This window comes from Protopterus annectens, chromosome 14.part0 (genome assembly GCF_019279795.1).
Source record: "Protopterus annectens isolate FY-2018-M chromosome 14.part0, PAN1.0, whole genome shotgun sequence".
NCBI lineage: Eukaryota > Metazoa > Chordata > Ceratodontiformes > Protopteridae > Protopterus > Protopterus annectens.
In genome coordinates, this window is record NC_056748.1 from 956,156,661 (window position 1) to 956,182,054 (window position 25,394).

The 25,394-nt window shown below is 38.2% G+C and overlaps 1 protein-coding gene across 1 annotated transcript in view; it reads right to left on the reverse strand.

Annotated features, from left to right (window-relative positions):
- Positions 1-25,394, reverse strand: part of LOC122789363 (tyrosine-protein phosphatase non-receptor type 13-like) — a 2,815,362-nt gene that overhangs the window by 835,434 nt on the left and 1,954,534 nt on the right. Inside the window, exon 33 of the mRNA XM_044056752.1 lies at positions 19,867-19,931. Coding sequence (XP_043912687.1) covers positions 19,867-19,931 — 65 coding nt within the window. The remainder of the gene's footprint in view (positions 1-19,866; positions 19,932-25,394) is intronic.

Here is a 25,394-nt window from a genome sequence, read left to right on the forward strand (position 1 = left end):
CTTCCTTCTCCTTATATTATAACTAAATTCCTATGCTTTTTACTACTAGTGACTGATGATACTTTCTCCATATTTATTATTTTTTTTCTTTCATCACTTGTTGATACTGGCACAATAATGCTGATTAATTTATCTCCGTTTTTACCACTCTGAAGTCATCTGGCAACCAACTAAATTCCTGCTTTTATGTATATATTCTGTATATGTTACTGTAATCAAACCAACTAAATTCCTGACTTATGTATATATTCTGTATATATATATATATATTACTGTAACCACTAAGCGTAACACTGTTTCTACTTCTGTACCAATTAATGTTTAATTATTTTTCTGTATCTATGTTCTTGTCGGAGCTTTTCTCCCTGGGCGTCCACCGAAAATGGGCTCTTTTAGGCCCAGTGGCTTTCCGGTAAACAAATGCAATCGATAAATAAATAACTACACAGTGACCTAACTTTTGACCAACATGTGTCCACTGTTGTAAGAAAGTCCTTCTATATTGTGAAAATTACAAACAAAGGAACAAAGAGATTGTGTCTAGACCCAGGGATGTCTTTGTTCCCCTTTACTCAGCCCTCATTAGGCCAACCGTTGTGTATAATGCCCCCTTTGATATGTATCTTTCCAAACATGTGCATCTAGAATGCAAGGGCAGCTAGCCTAGTACTTACCTATGAACCTATAATTGGAGGTCCATAACGCCTGGCAATAGTATTTATGAAAATACTACAAAAAAGGAAGGAGAAAGTACTGACTGGATGAGGTAATAGAAGAAGGGAGTTATGGTATACAAGGAAGAGAGTTGAAAGACATGTTATAGTGAAGGAAGTAGTACAAGTGATGCTGAATGAAAATAAAGACTGATAGCATGTGACACTGCTGAAGCATTTCATAAAGTGAACCATGAAGCAGTGTGGCACAGTCTAGAGGCATATGGCATAAAGACATTTTATGAAAATTCATGAGTACAAGTTATGATAAATGGATGGGCGGGAAAAGAATAAGTATTAACAAAGGAGTAAAACAGGAATGCTCAATAAGAGTGCTTATTTGTATTAGTAATAAATGCAGTAATAGTTCATGTATAAAATAATAGATGCAAGATGTGAGATGGCAGGAAATGTTATATTATCAATATGTATGACATATGCAGATCTTTGAGTTCTAGTAACAAAAACAAGTGATAGATAAGTGAGATTGTAATAAGGATTGAAAAGCTGTTAAAAGCTGGTCTGCAGTTAAAACAAATGAAACAGAAGGGATTTTGTGACATATAAAAATAAATGAAATATATTTCGCCAGAAAGGACATAAAGATTTTGGGACTGACATTTGATAAGTATGAAAGTTTAACAAGTTGGTGAAGAGAGATACTGGAACAAATCAAATAAAAGTTATCTGAGTGGAAACATTTTCATTTCAGAAAAATACATATATGCTTAATACTTATGCATCAGGAATAATATCTGGGGGAATATTTTATATATATTTCTCACTCAGACAAAGTGTTATTAAAGATTTTTTTAAACTTCATTTGGGGCTAAAGACACTCAGCGAAAAGAGCAATTTTTTTTAGTAAAAAATAAGGTGGTTTGAATTTAAAAAAACAATCCAGTATGCCATTAAGCATCTATGCGTTATGCATTTATTTGGGGGGGGGGATAAGAAAGAAAAAGAAATGACAGGCGCACTGCTACATGAGAAATATAAAGAATAATGAGAAGAAACAGTAACAGGAATACCAGAAAAGAAAAAAAGGGAAGGGATGAAAGAAAAAATAACATTATTGGGGTTAAAAGTGAGGTTGATGAGAAAAGAAAACAATGGTTTCAGAATTTTTATTTTTATTTCTTCCATGGCTACACAAAAAAAAAATGATGAAAAAGGCAATAAAAGACAGAAAAAAAAGGTTTGAAAATTTTTATGAAGCAGAGGATTTTTTCTGAAGAATTTTATTAGACACATTACTGGTGAAAGGGAAAATGAAATACTAACCAACGACACATGTTTTTTTCCTAATGCTGCCACAAACTCCATAGAAATAACCATAAAACAATGAAATACCATAAGTGGAAGAAAATAGACATCTAAAGTCAACAGAATGTTTTAATTCAGATTTAGTGCTTTTGTTCTGAAAACCGGAACTTTATCATGAAATACTGAGTTAATGGGGGAAAGAAAATGCATTCACTGCAGTGAAGAAGAAAAAAACAAAACCTTTGTTATTGCAAAAGGAATAAAGAACTTTGGGAAACTGAATATAGATGGGAAGGGTTTAAATGTATAAATTTGAATATTTTATATGAGAAGTATAATAAAGTAAAAAAATGTCATATTAGTAAATAGGATAAATTACTGTTTCTGACAACATGGATACTGTGGAAAAAAGATGTGAGAATTTGTTATACAACATGACAGTGGAAAAGGATGATTTAGCTGAACTGGGTTGTGGGAAAAAGGGTAAGAACAAAATAAAAAATAATTAAAAAAATATAACAGTTTAGTTAAGTTCTTTTGTTTTGATAACTTGCGAATAATTTTAAGTATGAATGTAAAAACGTGTACATAATTGATTTAAAGTTTTTTTTTTTCTAGCATGTAAAATTAATGAATGTAAATGTTAATAAAGGGCCCCTACTCTTTCTGACCACTAGGTGAAGTGAGAGGACTGGCGTTAGTTCCTGAAGAATTTCAAGATGGAGGTATAAAGAAGAAAGCAGGAGAGTGCAGTGCTGCAGATTACTGAAAAATCATGGACTGACTAAGTGAGAAGAGTGTTGGTACAGAGTTGGAGGAAGGTGGTCTGGAAACTCCTCTGTCAATGGAGATGATGGCTCGAGATAAGCAAAATGGTGATGAGGAAGTAAGCTGGAATATTTCGATGGATGGCATGCTAGAAGAAACAACAGAGAAGGTGTTGCCACATGAATGAGGAAAAGGAGTTGGATTACAAGAAGTGGCAGAGAGAAATTTGGGGGCATGCTTGGCCAGATGGTTTTAAAGGCATGATCCTGCACCCTGTGTGTTAATAGTAAAATAAAAACTTCTACATATGCAGAAATGGTAAACAAAAGAAAGGAAGATGCTATGACTGAAGCTGAAAGAAATCAAAGACTGATGCAAGGCAATAAAACCAGAAGAGAAGACCAGTGGTAAGAAGCAAAACAAAGAACAGTGACATTATTAACAAGTATGAAGTTACAGGAAGGATTATTTTAATCTAGGGTTTAAAGTACAGGATGCAAGAGACCTTAGGAACAGAAGACTTTATAGAAGACTTCATGAAATTAATTCTGAAACTTTCATTTTACTTGAAAAAATTTATGAATGAAGTGGAGAAAAAGGGCTCATTTGCACCATGGAATTAATATATTTTTTCAAAATTTGGGATTACAGTTACGAAAGGAACTAAATGTGCATTTCAGAACATCTGACATAGAAGAACTGCCTCTAGAGATTGACAGTTGAATAAGATTTCAAAGGCACTGTCTCCGATTGCAAGAAAAAGGGCCTTGAAATCTCAGATTGTGAAGCTCACACAACCACATATTCCATGTCTAATGAAGGGGCCATCTCTGTCACATCCACCACTGTCTAAGGAGGAATCAAAAGTTTAACACTGGGGGTTCCTAAACCAAAGAGATCTGGAACTCTTCTGATTCCTGTTAAATAATGTCTGAGGATCTTTGAGTCTCACTCTTATGGTACACAGTGCCTTCCCTTTTTGTTTACAGCTCTTTAGTCTTTCTTTCACCACAGCTCCAAACAATGCTGAAAGAGCAAACGGAATATTGGTGAAGGTAAAGTTGTCTGCAAAGTTGCAGAGGTGAAGCCAATCATGCCACATAAGAGTGATGCCTGTGCCCACTTTTCTGTCCACTCAATCAGCTGTAATATGTAGTAGACACAGCAAGAGGTTAGTTATATTTAGCACAGTACCCACTGCAGTCTGTAGCAGTTTCCTTGACCCCTGCATGGGTTACTTGCCTAAAGTGTCGATGACTTGTTCTGGAAATGATTTGTGTGTGTCAGGTAATTAAATGCCCTCAAACAGAAAGTCCCTGAGGTGTAAGCACACTTCTCCATCCTATCCTTTACTTCAGACTCTTTGTTAGGCAGATGGACAACAGCTGAATCATCAGTCACCTCTCTCTCTCTGCTACAATTACAGCCAATTACTGAATCCTCCAGATTACCTTTTGAACAGTGTGGCTTATCCTCCGGTAGATACAGTACATTATCATGTTTAAGAAGGATTGCCTCAGCAGTGTCTGGTTCTTGCCATTCCCTTCTTGCAGCCAAATCAATAAAATGACTGGTAGAAGTGACCACTCAAAAGGTAAAGGATACAGAATTGTATGTTTCAAAGAGCAGTTCCTCTTAAGAGGGAGGTCTGACTAAGATCCCTTCTTTCTCATCAATTCTGCAAAACGTAGCAAATTCAGGATGTCTGATGTTAGTTATTCCAATGGACAGTCCATGTGCCTCCTTTTGCATATTCTCTTTCTTGAAACTGCTGTAGTTCCTTGAGGTTTCCTATTCTGCTCTGTCCTTGGTAGTCATGAAAACAACAGCTGAATAACTGAAGGAAGGCTATCATGGGATGCAACTGGTATTATGGAGGTTTCACCTGGAAGGGGAGGCTATCATCCTCTCCATAAACTTGAAGGCAGATCCAGAACCTGTAGGCATCAAAGATCCACACACCAGAGCCACTGCAGTCCCCAGTGAAGCAGATGTAAGCTTCACCAAAGATGAATGCCTCAACACAGAGGACCCAGATGGTCCCAAAATGTACATCAGTACCAACAGCTCAAAAACCAAGAACTCCTAATAGTGATAATGGCCTCAAATGGGTTGGAGTTGAGGACAGTTCCAAAGATCTCTCATTAAGCAACCAATCCTGAGATCCACTCCTTAGTTAAGTTCTCATCATCAAGCATACAGAATGCAAGGAAGCCAGTACAGAGGAAATCATGCTTGTGGCACCAAGTGACCAGGACTGAGAGGTTAGCAGGCTCTGAAACTGCCAGTTCTAAAACTATCACTAGGGAAGGAGCTATGAGAGGTGAAGGTGGCCCAACCAAATTAACTCTTGTAATGGAGGGGAATGGATAACATTCAACTCCAACCACGCCTTCAAAAATACCATCAACAACCTTCAGTTAGTCTTTGTAATGCTGCAGAAGGATCTGACAATCTTTATTAAGTAGTGGAGGATGTCCTGGAGGACAGGACATGGAGAGTTGCCTCACCAAGATTGTCTTTTAAAGGTTTTGACTTGTGACTTGTTTGTGATAATGGTCTCAAAGGCTGAAGGTGGAGACCTGCATGTGGGTGTCACAGGAGGAGGAGAAGGACAGTGGGCTTTCTTCTACCTTGTAATTTTAGGATATGTGGATGGTCAAGGTTCATCATCTTCTTGGGCCCTCACATATCTGGCTTATCCCCAGGAGCAGGTTTACTGCCTGAGGGAAGAAATTCCTTTAAAATTAACTTAATGTGATGGTCTATATGGGGCCTGGGCTCAAAGTCCTAACAAAGTATTGCAGACCGCATCCAGTGCACCAGCCCCAGGCACATCACACACGAAGCTTGGGTATCCTGGGATGGAATTTTATGGGTAGATATTTGGAGCATCTCTTATCTGTTGCAAAAGTATACAAATGTTACTGCCCAATACACATCCAGAAGTACAACAAAAGCACTAAAAAAATAGATATAGAACTATATATCCTACAGAAAAAATAAATCTAGAACTATATATAAAGAAAGAATAAAAGAAATCCTTTTTTTTAAGTATTTGACAGAAATACACAAAGTATTTGACAAAAAGATGTTAGGCCACAGGCCCAAGCAAGATGAAGGAGACAAGATAAAAGGAATAAGTTAATGACCACAATCTTGTAAGAGAAGAAATGAAGATGTTTAACTATAGAACAGAGATTAACTAGAAAGGAGCTAGAAATCTGAAGGATAACAATGTTAAGGTCAGTCAGTCATTCATTCACTACGGCAGCAAATGAGATCTGAGGTTAGGGACGGCATAAAGGAATTAAGGGAAGAAAAAACTGAAGGAGGTTGAGTTTAGGTTCACTACCATATGGATGGATGAGATACAGGCGGTTCAGTACTTCATCAGTCAGACTAGATGGGTGGCTGGATGAAACAGAATATAGGGACTATGTTCAAATCATAGGGTGCACATCAATAACTTTATGCTTCTAGGTCTCCCAATAAGGGAGACCTCTGTTTCCTAACAAGCAAAGCCACAGGTATTATATTCCTTCAACCTCACTTGTTGACTACCAGCTTGTAAGTCCACTCATGTAGCAAGAACAATTATTTAGAAAACAAGGCATTTCTGCTACACCATAACATGTCATACCCCCATTCAATGTATCTATTTCACAGCAGTTCACCAAAGCTATCTATAATACCTAAACATATGTCAAAGGTACTCCCATAGTCCATTTAGCATCAGTTAAGAAAAACACATTTAAGACTGCTGCACTAAATAAGCAACTCACATATGATACTATACCTTATTCAATAGCTTGGTGACCTCTTAGTTATACAGTTAGAGATCTGCAGAGGGCACAGTGGCCAGCACAGGGGTACTGGCGAGCTTTGTTCGTACTCAAACACAAGTCATATTAAAAAGAAAAAAACGGAATAATGAACAAATACGTTTCACTTAAGATTCATTTGATAAGCCAAGAAATGTCTACAAAACATTCATCATAGAAGCAAGGGACATACTGCAACTATGCTGCAAAATGCTAAACACAGACCCATTCAACACTGTCCTTAGAATATGGAAACACAAAATTGCAATATACATTAAATCTGGGCAGAAAAAATATTAAGAATAAATCTGGCAAAAATCTTAGATAATTTCCACGCTGTGCATCCAGCAATGCATAGAAGTTATCAAAATTTTAATATGCACTAACATATTCTAATGCATTTAAACAAAATTAAAATGACTGCACTTTCATCTCAGTAGCTTACTGCCATTGGCTGCTGCATTGTATCCTTGGTAATTTTTTGTGATTTGTGCACACTATACCAATGTATGACATATACACCCATTTCAATTCACTACAGCCATGTGCTTTGGCTTCATTACTTCATCACTGTTGCCCTCCAATCAAATGCATATGATACAGTAGGCCAAAGAAGCTGCCACATATAGCATTTATAAGTTTAAGAAAAACAGTCTGAAATTTTAGTAAAATGGTATACTACTCTTAAAAAAGGACATATGATTAAAAAGTAACAAGAATTATTTAGAGGGGCTGTAAAGGTGAAAGTATTACAGAATAAGAGAGTTCTTGCAGAACAACAGAAGGCACAAATATAAAGTGCTAAAGAGAAAACAAAGGACTACCTGGATAGAAAGATTATTGTTAAACAACTGTTTTTGATAATAACTATAGGGCACAAAAACTTTTAGACCAATGATTTAGGCAACAGAATGTAGAAATGGTTGTTGCTAATCTTAAGGATACTATAACAAGAAAAATAATGAGATATACTGCAGAGGTATTAGAGATAATTCAGAAATTTTATGACAGTTTGTGTAAAGCAGAGGAATGTTGAAATCAAGAAATGAGGTTGAGTAACAAACCAATTTGTCCAGGGACATCTTCAGCAGGGGGTTAGATAAATATATTAGTGGGAGTTAAGAGGTTAGGGGGATGAAAGAGTTAAATTTGAATGACAGATGATTGGGAGGAAATGAGGTAAGGGTAGGGAGGGGCTTAGGGGTTTATGCAAGTGTAGCTGGGTAACATTTTGGTGGGAATATAATATATTATATATATATATATATATATATATATATATATATATATATATATATATGGGTCTACTTCGGGAGACCCGAACGACGTCGCCGACAACAGGAAGAGGAGACTAAGCGACCGACAGGTAGGTTCACCGACAGGGAGATTCAGACAGCGGAAAGACCGACACATGATGAGTGTGCGACAGTGGCGGAGTTAGGATCGGTCAGGTAAGTGAAATTGTGGGATGTCGGGTTAGGCTGTGGGACAGGTGAGTGTGTGTTTGTGTGGGAGGTAGGGTTAGGTAAGTGTGTGATAGTGAGGGACTGTAGTTTTGGGACGGGTTAAGTGAGTTAGGGTGCAGGTAGGTGAAGTGTGCGATGGTGTCGGTGCTTGGGTTAGGGGTGGGTAAGTGAGTTAGGGTTAGGGTGCAGGTAGGTGAAGTGTGCGATGGTTGGGTTAGGGGTGGGTAAGTGAGTTAGGGTTAGGGTGCAGGTAGGTGAAGTGTGCGATGGTGTCGGTGCTTGGGTTAGGGGTGGGTAAGTGAGTTAGGGTTAGGGTGCAGGTAGGTGAAGTGTGCGATAGTGTCGGACGTTAGGGTTAGGGTTTAGGTTTAGGTTAGTGGATGTGTTGTTGTGTGCTTGTGTATTTGGCATATTTTGTGTCGGTGTTTTGTTGTTCGGTATGTTGCGGTGTCGGGGTGGTGTGTTGTCGGTTCTTTGGGGTCGGGATGTGTGTGTCGGTGTATGAAAGTAGACCCATATATATATATATATATATATATATATATATTCATATACACATACAGTGGATATAAAAAGTGTACACACCCCTGTTAAAATGCCAGGCCTTTGTGATATAAAAAAATGAGACCACAATAAAGCAATTCAAAACTTTTCCCACCTTTAATGTGACCTATAACCTGTGCAATTCAAATGAAAAACAAACAAATCTGTTGGGGGAAAAATATAAAAAATAAAAAATGTACAATAAGATGGTTGCATAAGTGTGCAAACCCTTAAACTAATACTTTGTTGAAGCACCTTTTGATTTAATTACAGCATTCAGTCTTCTTGGGTACAAGTCTATCAGCATGGCACATCTCGACTTGGCAATATTTACCCACTCTTCCTTGCAAAAGCACTCCAAATCTGTCAGATTGTGAGGGCATCTCTTGTGCACAGCCCTCTTTAGGTCAACCCACAGATTTTCTACTTTATTTACATCTGGGCTCTGGCTGGGCCATTCCAAAACTTTAATTTTCTTCTGGTGAAGCCATTCTTTTGTTGATTTGGATGTATGCTTGGGGTTTTGAAATGATTTATTGTGGTCTCATTTTTTATATCACAAAAACCTGGCATTTTAACAGGGGTGTGTACACTTTTTATACCCACTGTATGTATATGTGTGTGTGTGTGTGTGTGTGTGTATGATGTGTGTATATATATATATATGTGTGTGTGTGTGTGTGTATGATGTGTGTATATATATATATATATATGTGTGTGTGTGTGTATGTATATATATATATATATATATATATATATATATATATACAGTGAATAGAAAACTCGTACACAACCCTGTTAAAAAATTATATAAAAAATTAGACCACAATAAATCATTTCAAAACTTTTCCCACCTTTAATGTGACCTATAATCTGTACAATTCAATTGAAAAACAAATATGTTAGGGGAAAAAAAATAAAAAAACATACAATAAACTGGTTGCATAAGTTGATTTAACTACTGCATTCAGTCTTCTTGGGTGCACACCTGCCATCACTTAAAGTGACTCTGATTAACTCCAAATAAAGTTCAGCTGTCCTAGTAGGATTTTCCTGACATTTACTCAGTTGCTTGCTACAGGAAAAGCCATGGATTGCAGAGAGCTTACAAAATATCAAAGGGATCTCATTGCTGAAAGCTATCAGTCAGGAGAAGGGTACAAAAAATTTTCCACTGCATTGGATATACCATGGAACACTGAGAAAAGTCATCAAAAAGTGCAGAAAATATGGGACAACAGTGATGTTGCAAAGAACTGGACGTCCCTCCAACATTGATGAAAAGACAAGATGAAAAGTGGTCAGGGAAGCTGCCAAGAGACCTACAGCAACACTGAAGGAGCTGCAGGAATTTCTGGCTGGTTGTCTACTACATGTGAAAACAATCTCCCGTATTCTTCATATGTCTGGCCTATGGGGTGGGATTGCAAGAGAGAAGCCTTTTCTAACACAGAAAAACATCCAGGCCTGGGTAAAATTTGCAAAATAATACATCAAGTCTCCCAAAAGCATGTGGGAAAATGTGCTATGGTCTGACACCAAGGTTGAACTTTTTGGCCACAATTGCAAAAGGCATGTTTGGTGCAAAAACAACACTTCGCATGACCAATAGAACACCATCCCCACAGTGAAGCATGGTGGTGGCAGTATCATGCTTTGGGGTTGCTTTTCTTCAGCTAGAACTGGAGCTTTAGTCAAGGTGGAGGAAATTATGAACAGTTCCAAATACCAGTCACTTTTGGCACAAAACCTTCAGGTGTCTGCTAGAAAATTGAAGATGAAGAGGAATTTCACCTTTCAGCAAGACAATGACCCCAAGCATACATCCAAATCACCAAAAAAATGGCTTCACCAGAAGAAAATTAAAGTTTTGGAATGGCCCAGCCACAACCCAGGCCTAAATCCATTAGAATATCTGTGGGGTGACCTGAAGAGGGCTGTGCACAAGAGATGCCCCCGCAATCTGACACATTTGGAGTCCTTTGTAAGGGAGAGTGGGCAAATATTGCCAAGTCAAGACGTGCCATGCTGACAGACTTGTACCCAAGAAGACTGAATGCTGTAATTAAATCAAAAGGTGCTTCAACAAAGTATTAGTTTAAGGGTGTGCACACTTATTTTTTATTTTTTATATATTTTTTCCACTAACAGATTTGTTTTTCAATTGAATTGTACAATTTATAGGTCAAATAAAGGTAGGAAACATTTTGAAATGATTTCTTGTGATCTCATTTTTTTATATCACAAAAACCTATATATATATATATATATATATATATATATATATATATATATATATATATATATATATATATATATATATATCACACACACACACTTTTTTTAACTGACTGGGTAGGTGGGCTTTGTGCTTGACTGATTAGTTAAGCTGGGTGTGCATGGGTGGTAGAGTTTTAATTCTTTGTTTAACTGAGGAGTCTGTGTGAGTTACAGACTGTATGAGGTGCTACTTAATAATGGCTTGGGTTCTGTTTTGCTGGGAGTTCAGTGCTTTGTAGTTGGGCTGCGGGTAACAACTCTTCGTTGGGGTTTTTCTTGGCTGCTGAAGGGCCGTTTTGGGTTGGAGTGACTTGGGTAGGGGATAATCGTCAGTCGCACCGCTGGTTTAGGATCGTTTGTGGTGGGGATGAGTTTTCCTGTCTGCAGAAGCCTTTTTAGGACTGTGACAAGCCCAGGAGAGCGATGGCTGTAGCACAACCTATTAAGATAGTGGTTTTTCTGTTGTACAGATTCAAAAAGACGTTAACACTATACTCTACTCTCTACTCGTGTTGGCGATTTTGTTTGTAGTGTTTCGTGAGCCATTGTTCCTTGCTTCCTTTTGCAGGCTGTGTAGGTGTTACACGCATTCGCAATGGTGGCGAGCATTGTTGGTTAACAGTAGTCTTGAATGGTTGGCAATTCAATTGAATTTTATGGTAGCACAATACCCGTTATTCTAAAAAAAAAGAAAACAGGAAAGTTTGCCTACCTCTGTTTTTTCCGTTGCTGTTGTGTGGTGGATAAAATTAGCAGTTTCTATGGCTACTTGTACCCTAGGAAGCTCTGCAAGTAGTGGTCCTGGGCTTTGCATGCTGATTTGCAGCTGCAGCTGTTTAGCTGCTTAATTGGAATGTATATATATATATATATATATATATATATATATATATATATATACACACACATACACACACACACATATAGATATAGATATAGATATATACATAGATATAGATATATAGATTATATAGATACATACATAAAGAATTAATAGCACACAAGGGTCTTCTGCTAATTCTTTTCCCAGTAAGTGTAGGTTTCGTAACAGCACAAGCTCACTTATGGTTGAGAAATTAAGGTTTTGAGACAGGCACAGATCTCTATGGAGAAAACTCACTAAACCACCAATGACATTATTAGGGTTATGGGCACCTTAGGTAGTAGTGCTTACCCATTTTTGTCTTGGCAGCCTCGTTGGAAAATTTGAGGTGTACCTTTGTGGCATGCTTGGACGGTGCACAGATGTATACGCCCAGTCTGCTGGTTCTGAACGTGTTACACTCTCAGCTTTTGGGTTTCACAGAGTATCCAGATTTTTGGCTCGTGTTGTTGGTCTGCTCCCAATGGAATGTCTGTGTTTCTCTGGCAAATCACTGGGATGATCGGAGGACTGAAGGCTCTAAATAATGACACAGTTTGAGTTTCAGCCTTCAGGTCCTTCGGATAATGTAAGTTAAAACAAACCTTGTTGCTCTTACATCTTTTTAGGTTTATGGGTGCGGTGTTTGGAATGTGTCCCTGTTTTTGCATCTTTGTCCCTCCATTTTGTTGGGTTTATCCAGATTTCTTCTAAGAGGATTAGAGGTATCTTTTGAGCCTTTGTCTCCCCATGTTTAGGACTTGTCCAGAATTTTCCTTCACAATTGGTCCAGTTTCCATGCTGGTTTCCTGGAAAATTAGTGGCAAGTCATTGAAGACAGAAGGTACACTGTAATGACAAACATTTTCTCTACGTTTAAAGTGCTGAGAGGTATGTGTTGCCTCATGTTTTGGTACATTTTCATAAAATTGTGGTTTTGGGAAGTCTTGGCAAGAGTGGTGATGGACACGAGTGCAGACTGCATGTTCATCAAAGATTTGTGCTGCTGTGGGACCTGCTGTGCTCTTGACTCTGGGTTTGTAGGAGCAATGGTTGAAGGTTGCCCCCCCTTTTTTTCTTCCCACTGTCCCCCTTGGTGGGTGAGAGGTGTGTTCGCACGCACTTTTATGGATATATATATATATATATATATATATATATATATATATATATATATATATATATAGTAAACAGACCTGGTTATTGCCCAAGGGTTGCAGAATGGTAATATTCTGATATGTGCCTCATTGCTACACTGTAGTTGATCTTGTATCCATGCACTGGGGATGGGGAGGTACATTCTTTCGCAGGATCTTGGGTTGTGACGTTAGTATAATAGTTAAGCTGTTTAACCTGGCATATATAGAAGGTACAGGGTTTAATTCACACAAAAGGTTAACTAGATAGGTTGAAAATAGCTTGCAAGGGCAGCTAGCCTAGTACTGACCAATGAATCAGTATATTTAGTACAATCTTGTTTCATTTTGGCAGCTGTGTCCAGATTTAAAAGGTAGGAAAGTATGCTTGTAATGGCCTGGATTTGCTGAATAGTTAGCTACTGGGCTTCATAGCTTTGGGGCTGCAATAGTTCATAAGAGCTTTTTGGCAGGCCATTTGGTGACCATGAAAGGTGGGTTTTAGCTGCACATGCCCACAGCGTGAGTAGTGGTTGAAGGGGATAGGGCATGGTGGATTGCAGAGCGAATGTAGTTCTCCCTGCCCAGCAGCCACTGACAAAATTAATTCTTTTCAGGGACAACCCTGGACCACTATATGGTTAACTGACTCACTCAGATTCATACTGTGAGCAGATGAATGCCTAAGGGGACAAACCCAGTACACTGGACACAGACATTTTGTGTTCACTTTGTACAGTCAAATATATTTTACCTTCGGTCACTGTTTTTGGTCTAATAGGTGGGAGCGGTGTGCTTTGTGCACACTTTTACTCCCAGTTGCAGTAAGTGGACATTGCTATTGTACAGAGGCGGCAGAGTGGGACACAATTTTACATCATAATTTAGGTCCATTCTTCAAACTTTTCAGGGTTCACGATGTTGAATACTCAGACTTGAGGGCTGCTTTATCCAGGCAATAAGGAGAGGGTAGAATGATAAGGTTGCCTCACTGACATTAGGTGATGACTTCAGTTTCATCATGGTTAAGGGTATTAGGTAGGTAGTAGGTTTGAAGGGGCTGCATTGTTAGGCACAATACTTTTAGAAATGCTGCCATTTATAGTGTGGTACAAATGGGCAAAAGGTGGAATGCTCTTAATGGCTCATTAACAAATGTAATTGTGAGGCTCATAGGACAGTTAACAGCTGATTAGTTTAGTTACAGCATATGCCTTTTACTGAAATAAGGATTCAGTTCGAACATGAACTGCTGTGGTTCTAACTGAGGAAAGTTTCCTGGGATGCTGTACACCTGAGCAGTATGGATATGTTATGGAGGTATTTCTCTTGTGTTTTAGGTATTGTAACTGTCACTGCTGGGTGCAGGTTTCATTAGGGATGCTTACAGAACAAATCAGCTCAGCGGGGAAGCTACCAAGGCTCCAGTCTCTTGGGGATGGAGGCTGTGGGCAAGTGTAGCGCTGGGCAGCTGATAACATGGAGGGCCTCTGACAGTGCTTAATGTCATCATTAAGAAGTTCTGGTTATGTGTGTGCCGAGACTTTACAGTTTTTATTTCTTTTGTAGGTGGGGAGATGCAGAGTGCACCTCAGTCGGTGCCCAGAAGGAAATAGGCCCGAAAGGTGATGTAGGCTGTGGCAGTGGATGTCTTGATCACCAGAGTGGTGCGCAATGAGGTCACAGAGGGCAGTGAGCAGAGTGAGCAATGGTCACTGGCCTGAAGGAAGTAGAGTTGAAAGGTAATTGATTCTGCCAGGGTGGATATTCTGGTGGCTGCAGTGGCACACAATGAGGTCACAGGTAATCCTACTTTATTCAGGTTCATTAAGGCACATTAGAATTGCTGCAGTTTGGGGTAGTGTGGGGGCAAGTGAGGAAGAGGTAGGTTGGGCGGCAGAGTAAAACCATGTTTGGGATTGTTTATAGGGAGTGTGGGGTTTTTGCAGCTGGAGTAGTCACAACACTCATAGGATCATCCGAAGTTATTAGGCTTACAGCTCCAGGGCTCTTACAAGCCAGCCAAGTTCAACCTGTGCTTCCACATGCAGCATTGATTGCTCTTGTCCAAGATGGAGAGGGGAAGATCACTTGGGGTGAATTTACAGTTACCCATCCAGTTGTTTAAACTGTGTTGGTAGAGGGCCAATGACGTGTTGTGCTTGACAGGACACAGGTGTTTGTCCAAAGGTGTGGTATCTTCGGGGTGACAAATCTGTCCCTCAAGTAGGTATTGGTAATGTCACATACTAGGTCAGGGTTTTTAGACAGAGTAGCATGGGGACCATTACACTTGTGATTTGGGTGATTTTTGCAGATAGGGTTTCAGGAAGCATTGCAGGTATACAGGTGTTTTGGGGATACTTCAGGAATTGGGTGCTTTGTTGTCTACGTAGGAATTAGAAGGCTTAAGTGAGGCATGGTTTGGGATTCTTCCAGATGTAGGCCATGTTTTAATTCTTTATTAGCTGCATAGGTAACATATGGGAAGAAAAGCTTTGAAGGAAAGGCGGACAACCAGCAGATTAAGGATATTGTTCAACTTTTGGAGTCCTGTAGTTGCATGTCAGATAGTTTACTCGGGTCGTTTTGGGTATGGGTTAATAACTTGGTCTGTGGTACTGTAGCTGCATGCATGACAATTCTAAGTGAAGTGAACTTACTACAACTTGGTCGATGGCTCATTGGTTTGAAAGGGTTGGTGTAGGTGAAGAGTGTGAAGATTGAAAGACTTTGGCTATTGTCAATGTAAGTTTTAGTTGCAGGGGTTAGTGTTGGGAAATGTAGATTCATGGGGTTACAGTTTATATGGCATTTAGGTTATGGTATATATTAGTCATTTCGAAGGTTGTTTGTTGGTCAGCAAAGGGTATTATGTTCATTGTTTTTCTGCTTATACTGGATAGTTGGTGTGATGGCAGGATTGCTCAAACTGATTTTGAAAGGAAATCTCATTTTGGTCATTATTATATAAATTGGGTGGGAAGATAGGACTGCAGTTAGGCATGATGGTAAGCATTTGCTCTTGTGTGGTTTCGTGTGGCACTGGGTTTAACGTTCTGGTGTTACCTTTGGCAGGGATTGTCTTGGGACCCATTACAATGTTAATATTGGTAGATAGAACAAGTGAATTTAGTTAATATACAAAAGTTATGGTTATTATTTTAGTACTTGAGAGGGATCATTGCATTACTTTAACTGTTTAGTCAATTGGCAGCTTTTGGTACTTATATGGCAGGGCTTTTGGTGTTGATTAACAGGGATCCAGTCTGGTTTAGAGAGGATGGCATACACAGAATGATGTTTGGCTACCTTTTAATGGTGGTTAGGTTGTTTGACAGTTTGGTAAGAGGGAAGGGGAACAGCCTGGTCAGGCTGGTGGGTGGACAAGAGGGACAGGCTTCCCCTCTTCTCTTCCCTCTCTGGTGTTGGATGTTCATTTCAATGAATTGGGAATAAAAAGTGAGCAGTTGGAGGCTGCTTGTTAAATAAAATAAGAGCGGAGGTAAGGATGTTGCTTACTGGTTTGGATGTTTAATTCAATAAGTGGTACATGAAGTGAGTGTTGGGATGCTGCTTTATAAGTAAAATAACCGAACGGAATTAAGGACACAGCTTATTTGGTTGGATGTTTAATTCAATAAGTGGTAAATGAAGTGAATGGTGGGATGCTGCTTCATAAGTAAAATAAGCAAGCAGAGGTAAGCTGCTTATTTGGTTGGACATGTAATTTAATAAATTGCATATGAAGTGAGTGGTGGGAAACTGCTTCATAAGTAAATTAAGTGAGTGGAGGTATGGATGCTGCTTACTGGGTTAGGATGAGCGAAGTCACGCTGTTCTGGCTAACATTACATGGATCATGCTGTGATTAATATCAGCTAGACTATGCTTCAGTTGTAATTAATAAATATTGGTTAACAAAGTTATGCTTATACAAGTTTAATAAAGGTCGTCAAATGTCATTCGATGTGATGTGTTTATTGAAGACGACTGGGACAAAAAGCACAAATGGAAATATTTATGGAAGACTTAAATGTGCCAAGGCTGGAAGTTGATAAGGCTCAACAGCTAACAGTTAAGATAGTAGCAAATGAGATAAAAATGGTGATGTATAACCAATCTACAGGGACGTCTCCAGGAATAGATGTACTCCAGTGGAAGTTTGGAAGCTAGGAGGGAAGAATGTGATAAAGATCTGGAAGGTTTTATTTAACAGTATTTTAAAGGGAGGGAAGGCACAAACATCCTGGAAGACAGCTATGGTGTCTGTAATACCTACAGACAGTAAAGACCCATTAGACATGGGTTCATACAGCTCCATTTCAATTTTAAATCATGATTATAGGTGTTTATGTCTATAATAGCTAAAAGTATGGCAAAGGTTTTGCCAGAACTGACAGATATGGATCAATGTAGTTTTGTGTAGGGGAGGCAAACATTTGACAACATTAATAGAACAAAGATGATCCAGAGTGAAGCAAAATATAAGGAAATACCACTGTTGTTAGTGGGTCTTGATGCAGAGAAAGCATTTGGCATTGTGAGCTGGGATTTTATGAGCAGGTCAATGGGCTAATTTGCATTTCCTGAAACAATAATTAGGTTAATTAGAGGGATACATGATGGATTGGAGGCAAAAAAATTAAGTGGGAGGGTTCCTCTCTGATAAGTTGTGTCTGGACAGAGGATCCAGGCAGGGGTGTCCTTTTTCCCCCTTTGTTAATTACATTATATTTAGAGCCATTGGCAAAGAAAATAAAGGACTCAGAAATTCAAGGATTGCATGGTAATTAAAGTTAGCTTTATTTGTAGATTATATTATTTTGTACCTAACACCAGAAAAATGTACTGTAGTGTTGTGGAACATTCTGAGACAGCTTCAAGTCATTTTGGGATATAAAATGAATGAAGATAATACAAAAAATATGGCTGTAAATTATGTACCCACACACAACTCGATTCAGCAGTACTCATATTTATGGGGCACATGATAAAATTAAGTATTTAGGAGTATGGATTAAAACGATTCTGTTATGGGAAATAAGGATATGAGTGCAGAGACTGAACAAAAGATAATACAAAAACCGAGAAGCTGGAAGTTCTTGTTTATGGACACAGACATCAAGATACAAGCTGTGAAAATGTTTTAGTCCCATTAGTTTTCTAAACAGGTCAGGCTTATTTTTATCATCCAGAGGAGAAGTTGAGGACAGTAATAAAGAGTTGAAAGATTTTAACTGGGAGGGGAAGAGGGCAACAGTCAAGTGGGATAAGTTGATCCTTCCAAGAGAAGGAAGTGGTTTAGGATTACCTGATTTGAAGGGAAATTTTAGAGCTACATAGTTAAGGATCATATACGTAACACACACAGGAAGCTATAATTCAAAGTAGAAAAGGATGATGAAACAGGAAGGAAATTCAAGAAATAAGGAGAGAGCTGGATTTTGGATGAAGATATTTAAGGAGAATAACAGCAGTCATACAGAATATTATAGTCATAAAGTGGTAGACAGTATTCTAAACACTAAGCTAAAGTGGGAACAGAGAAAGAAGATTCTGCCTATAGCAATTATTACAATTAGGGACACACAAAACAGGCAAGAGGGGTCTGGAATTTACTGGAGAAAACTGGCAAAGGAACCAAGGTGTTGGGAGCAAACAGCTAGAGAGGGAAAGGTAAGAGTGAGAAGAGGCCAAGAAGACATTTGAACTGCAGGCTACAGTCTGCCTTCCCTTATCAAGAACTGATATCAGAAGATAAACAAAGAGAATGGGACAGGGGAATCCTAAGTGAAAGATCTGCTCAGGCAGAGTTTTTAGCTGTATCAAGAACAGAAACTGCTGTTAGAAAATGGATAATTAATAGGGCATGTAAAACAGTGCACAATAACTATAGGAATCCATCAGAGGAGGTTAGAAAAGGCTGGGATGGTAGAATGGATAAACAATTCAAAAGGAATCAATGAAATGACATATGTACAGCTCCCAAAATATGTAACAAAGGGTAGAAGATTTAACATGTTTGCTTGAAAGTGTTTGCATGGGTATTTTTTTACACCCAAAGCAAACTCTAGAATTTTTCCTCAGGTAGATGGCAAATGTTGAAAGTGTGATGAGGAAGAGAGAGAGAGATAACTAGAAACATCTTTTGTGAATGTAATGATTTGGCAAACTTTAAAAATTCCCTACGGAGTACTCTGACAGAAATCTTGAGTGAGCAGTAACGAAGGAAATTCATTTTTATGCGCTGGGATACAGGATCTAAATTGCCTAGACATAGTAAGGCCTTGTTAAATTTAATTATGATGGCTAGGAAAAAATGCAATTAGTAGAAAATCAAAATCAAAGCCTAAATTAACCGTATTTGAAGTAGCAATTATAATAATGATAAAAAACTGGAAAAGGGATCTTGAGACACGAGCAAGAGCAAATTACATAGAAAAAATGGAAATTGTGGGAATAATACATGCAGAGCATTGTTATAGAGAAATGAGGTTTAAGGGAAGGCAGGAATTGATCAATTTATTCAATGCTGGGCTGATAACTGGATAAAATAATATATGCAATGTATAATGTTTGTAACTGTGAACACATTAACATGGTTCCGTTTATTTTATATAAATGTATGTTTGTCCAAGTGATAATTCAATAAAGGTGTTAAAAATGGTATGGTACTCTGTACTGACTTCTTTAGAGTTCTTTAACTAGGATACTGCATAATAGGTTACAAATGATCTATAGATGCGAAATGTCTAAGCTTTAGCAAAGCGTGTCCCTAAATCCTATGTTCAAATGGTCAGAATGGAATAAGATAATGATTAATAAAGGACTTCACATCCATGTATTTCAGCCACAGGCACCAGTCAAGATATGTTAATATGCACACGTGTATATCAATAGATTTATATATCTTTTATACTGCTATATAGAGCTACATATAGTTCTGTACAGACAGACAGATGCATACACAGAGTAAAAAAATGTTAAGATTCACATTTATCTTACCTCATATTTTACAGAAATAGATGAACCATTTGTTGACACAGAAATCTCTTCTTTTGAATGTGGCACTGTAAAAAAAGTAAATTAAAATTAGTAGATGCTTACATAACTAATACCATATAATAGACTTTTTGTTAAGTTCTGCATCACAGTGATTGATTGTTTTAGTCTACCATGTGCTGGAGGATAGCAATACCAATTTTACTGACTTTGATTTCAGAAAGTCAATCTTATGAGTTCATCTAAACCCTATGCCTTTTGATTTTTGCAACTTTTATTTTTTGGTTTTATAACTTAACACTTGTTGAACTATCCACATCCCAGGCCTTCCTAATCTTCCACTCTCATTATTTTTTCCTTCTTTTTGTTAACCTCTATGTTTGACTTCCTTGGGTCCTTTATTATACTAGCAGTACCTCCTGGTGTAAACTAATCATAACGCGGGTCATTGCTCTCCCAGGAGAAAACATCTTACTGGGAAGGTAACCTGAAATCTATGCAACATGTTATAAAATAATTATGGAAACATTTTACAGAAGTTGTGAAAAAATAAGCAGTTTATTATCCAACCCCACTAGCCTATAAATAATTTTTATATGTAGTGAAGGTTGTATTAATGAAATAGGTTACAAGAGAAATGTGCTGTCATGTGTAGATGATTTTAGAGATTTTCTTAAATGCAGTGTAAAAATGACCTTTGCACAGTACATTTCCAGTACATCTAAAATCATGTGCAGTGCAAAACATATACAACAGTCATTCATTTGGGAACATATCCTGCAATGATTACAGTACAAATTTAAAACAAGACGTGTCTCTTTTACTAAGGGTAAATTTAAAACGTAGTAGCAAACTGTGCTCAGATAATACATTTAACAGCAATGTTTAATTCCAAAAACTTGTAATATATGGAACATAGTGCATGTAACAACAAAACTACCAAAACAGTAACTAAGGCACAAGTCCATGGTCAATGCAATTGGGAAAGTTAACGAATTCCCTGCAATGGAGCTTTGTAAGTTTGCATTATATCTCTTAATTTCTTAGAGCAAGAAATCTGGACAAAGCCAAAAATAATGGGAAGACAAAGGACCAAAAATAAGGACATAGTTTAAATACTGCTCTTAGAAACTCAGAAAGTTTGTAGAATAACAGGACTTTGGTTGTATTCATTATGTGAAGGATATGAAGTCAAACTCAAATTTATGTCATTAGTTAGTGACTTCAAAACTCAGTGATTTGCCAGAAAACCATGAGGAACAAATAAAATGAGGCAAAAATCTGGATATTCTGTGAAAATCTGGACAGTTGGGAGGTATGGTTCATATTATAATTTCCAGTTGTCAGAGTCTAAGCTTTTTGATAGACTCAAATTATTACCTCATCTCAAACAAATGTTCATATCTCAAAATCCATGGGAGTTACTAAAGAAGTGCAAAAGACAGACTTCTTCATAATAAAATATTTTTATAATGGTAGTATTCTTCAGCTGCTAGGCACTAAACTTGATTTTATAAGTCACAGTAAACATAGTAACTATTAACTTTGTAATATTTTGTAAACAACTTGCATTATCACAGCAACCACTCACGTTACACACATTCTGTCAACAGCATTTTATTCATCTAGCTGAGACCTTTCATACAAGGCTAAGCAGGTCTGCTACTCGACTGCTAAGATATTTAAAAAAGGTGAAATTTATGACAATATAAATATTTTATTAACAATATCCCTTTACCTACACTAGACAGTTAAAATATCAGTACAGTTGTGTTTGCCATTATGTAAGCTTTAATATAAAAACTTTTAATAATTTATCCCTAAAGCTACCTGTATTCAATATGCAGATGATTCCACTCTGATCTGCTCAGCCACCTCCCCATCCGAACTGCAAATCCTAACCCAAAATACATTTAACACTATTGAGAACTGGCGCACCAACCAATGCATACTGCTGAACCTAAATAAAAATAAACTTCTACTCTTCACCCTCACTAGTAGATCTGCCACACTTTCATTCTGTCATGTATAACAATGGTACCACTATCTCCCCAAATCAACACACCAAACATCTAGGAGTTATTATAGACAACAATCTCAAATTTGACCTACAGGTCAACAAAACCATACAGACCATCAATAAGAAGCTTGGATCACTGTATAGAAACAAGACATTTTTAACCCCACTGGCTAGGACTTCAATCATCCGGTCACACCTACTCTCTACTCTTTTATATGCCTCGCCTGTACTCTCAAACCTCAACAAATCCGAACTAGGTAAGCTGTCCCATAGCTACAATCATATTGCCAGATTCGCCACTAGCTCCACCTATAGAACCCACCACTGCCAGAACCTTAAACAACTAGGGTGGCTAGAACTGCCCAGCTTAATTCAATTCAATCAGCTCTTAATAGCACATTCTGTACCACCTTGAGGATACCCCCTCAATTATAAATATTATTAAGCCATATAGCAACCTGAGGTCCCTACGGTCAGCCAACAAACTACTGGTCCAAACTCACAAAGCTAATAACTCTGCTGGTGAATCCCTGTTTGCCAACTTTGTTGGCAAAACCTGGAATCCGTTGCCAAACTATATAATTCTACAATCCTCCAAAAGTCTCTTCAAAAAAAAAAAAACCTCAAACAGTATCTCAAAGTGAACTGGCTTTGCCCATGTACCAACCCTTAAGTTATAAACTGAAAGCATAATCTGCAAATATCATAACATGCAACTACATCACCAAGCTCTATATCTAATCTGATGTCTCTTGCTTTTAATTGTGTCTGTCCATGAGAATTGTGAGTCCCTACTAGGGAACACTACTAAGCCATTGTACATAATCACTTTGTTTTATATTTTCTAATGTTATCCAACTTCTTGTGTAATCTATGTAAGTTTGTCTATTTGAAGCTTTTCTCCCCGGGCCTCTGCTGAAAATGGACATGTATCCAGTCTGACTATTCCGGTAAACAAATGTAAAATAAATAAATAAATTTTGTAGCATGGTTTTGGAATTATTAATGCAAATATGAAACAGTAAAATTTGATGCCAATAGGTGTCAGTAGGCTGTAACTACAGAAATGCCTGGTGACATCACACAGCTGAAATCATTATCACCAGCCCTATAAACAGATTTTCTAAGCATCTGCTGCACTTAAAACACTTTTGAGATAAAACAGTCTTTTTAAGGTAACTCCTGACCATACATGTAAAAACTTGGTTGTCAGTATCCAATTAAGGTGAATAACGGACTATGAACATTTCTTTTTCTTTTTGCATCTACTGTTTAACTCCCTGCATTCAGCATGGTTTAGTCTTTATTAACTTGTTATTGTCTGTACGTATTTTCTGTTTTCTTTTAATGCTTTCTTCTCTAAGTTCAACCAAAAAGAAACAGTCTGTCTGTCTTTATATGATATCCAGCATACTCCTTATTTACTCTGGGAGGGATTGAGAGACATGGACTATATTGTGCTGAGATAGTATACAGATAAAAAGGATAGAAACAGGCCATGTGCAATCCATAAACAACAGTACAGCACAGCAGTATAATAGATAGGTAGATGTGCACCATGCAGGCAAAAAATGTATAATCCAAATGAAAATAAGTACCCAGTGTGAATAACTGCGCAAGTCCCAAGATGGCAGCACTACACACCCAGACTGATAGCTGAGACTGTGAACCAATGCAGAAACAATGCCCAACTACAAAAAGCTGCCACTCCATAAAAGTAGTCAGTCTACTGAAGGTAACATGACCACTTAAAATCAATGCTATGCAGTAAACACCCCTACAGCATATGCAGCCATGCCCTCATACAAAGCCCCAAAACTTAGGATCTCCTAGTCAGACAGCCCCAACATTTAGAATCTACTAGAAAGCTAAGTTCAAGAGTGCAGCAATGAAGCTGTAAATCCAGACACATCTCCCAAACAAACTAGAAAACAAATATTTATCCTAACTAGGTCTCCCCATAAAGAAGGGCAACTAACTAATCAGCAGGCCTGCACCACTGGGAAAGAAGGCTCCTGGGACCTCTCCTGTTTGGTATCTACTTCTCTGAAGTACAGGCTAACACAGAAGACCTCTGGCTAACGAAGTTTGCAGATGACTGCAAACTAGGAGCCATAGTCAAGTCCTCAAATGATGTGGGCATCCTACAGAAGGGCCTCACTGAGACAGATACCTGGTGTCAGAACCATGGCCTCAAGCTCAATGCCAAAAAGTGCATTCTCACCTGCTTTGGTAAAAACTCTGTACCTATGAACTACCACATAGGCGGCAGTCTGCTTAACGCTGAATGTGTGATAAGAGACCTTGGGACCCAGGTGGACAGTAGTCTCTCCTTTGATAATCACATCACCACAGTAGTCAGGAAATCCTTCTACATGGCACACCTCATCACAAAACGGTTCTCATCCAGGAAAAAAAGAGTTCATCGTTCCCCTCTGCTCGACACTCATTAGACCCATTATAGAGTACAACGCCCCTTTTGGAATGTACCTCACAAGACATCTGCAGCAGCTGGAAAGGCCACAGAAGCACCTCACAAAGAGGATTACTGGCCTCAAACAGATGCCTTACACTGACCGTACTCTATAGCATACCGCCTACTCTGAGGTGATCTCTGTCTAACATACAAAGCTATGTCAAACCCAGAGCTGTTGGACATGCTATACCTAAAGAAATCCCAATCCCTCTGAGCTACACGCTCTAGGGACCTAAACCTTGTCATCATAATAAACAGGGCATGCTGGAGGGATAGATTCCTGTCCCAGAGACTTCCCATACTCTGGAACAAGCTACCCATCTATGTCAAGCAAAGTTCTGATTGAGAAAGTGAAGGTTACTATGGAATGCTAAAAGGAGTACTTACCTTACACTGGAGGTGGAAAGTGGACCGATGCTACCGGACAGCAACCTCCAAAACAGAGAGATTGCATTTCTCAAGTGGGAGCACTGAATTGGACACTAAGAACTCATGGCACAAGCATGTGAAAATGGTTTAATGCAGAGGAAAAAAGGAAAAGCCAAATGTGACAAAAATAATTAAGGCCGAATTAGTACATATATAAACATCTGATGGTCATTAGCTCATTGTTAATGTGGAACACAGTGTTAGTAGACTGAATCCAGATAATTAAGAAATGTAAACTTACAGTTACGGGACTGGAAGACACATCTGAATGACAGAGAACATTTAAAATTCCAAAGAAATGGGATTTAGATTAGCATCTAGTATGGGAAGGAAAAGGGCAGAAAATGGGGTACTGCTACTTTGCTAGATAATTCCTGACAATCTGAAGTAGAGGAGAAGGTGGCATATAATCATAGTTGCCTTTATTGCAATAAAATATATTAATGGGTGGCAAAAAAAGTGTTATTTCAGGATATGATCCCTCAAAAGCAAAGATAGCTGTAATGCAAATCATGACAGTCTTCACATTTGGAAAAAGTATGGTCATTTACTGAAACATAATGAGTGCTTCTGCGTTCTGGTCCTAACACTTCCTCAGACTTTAAT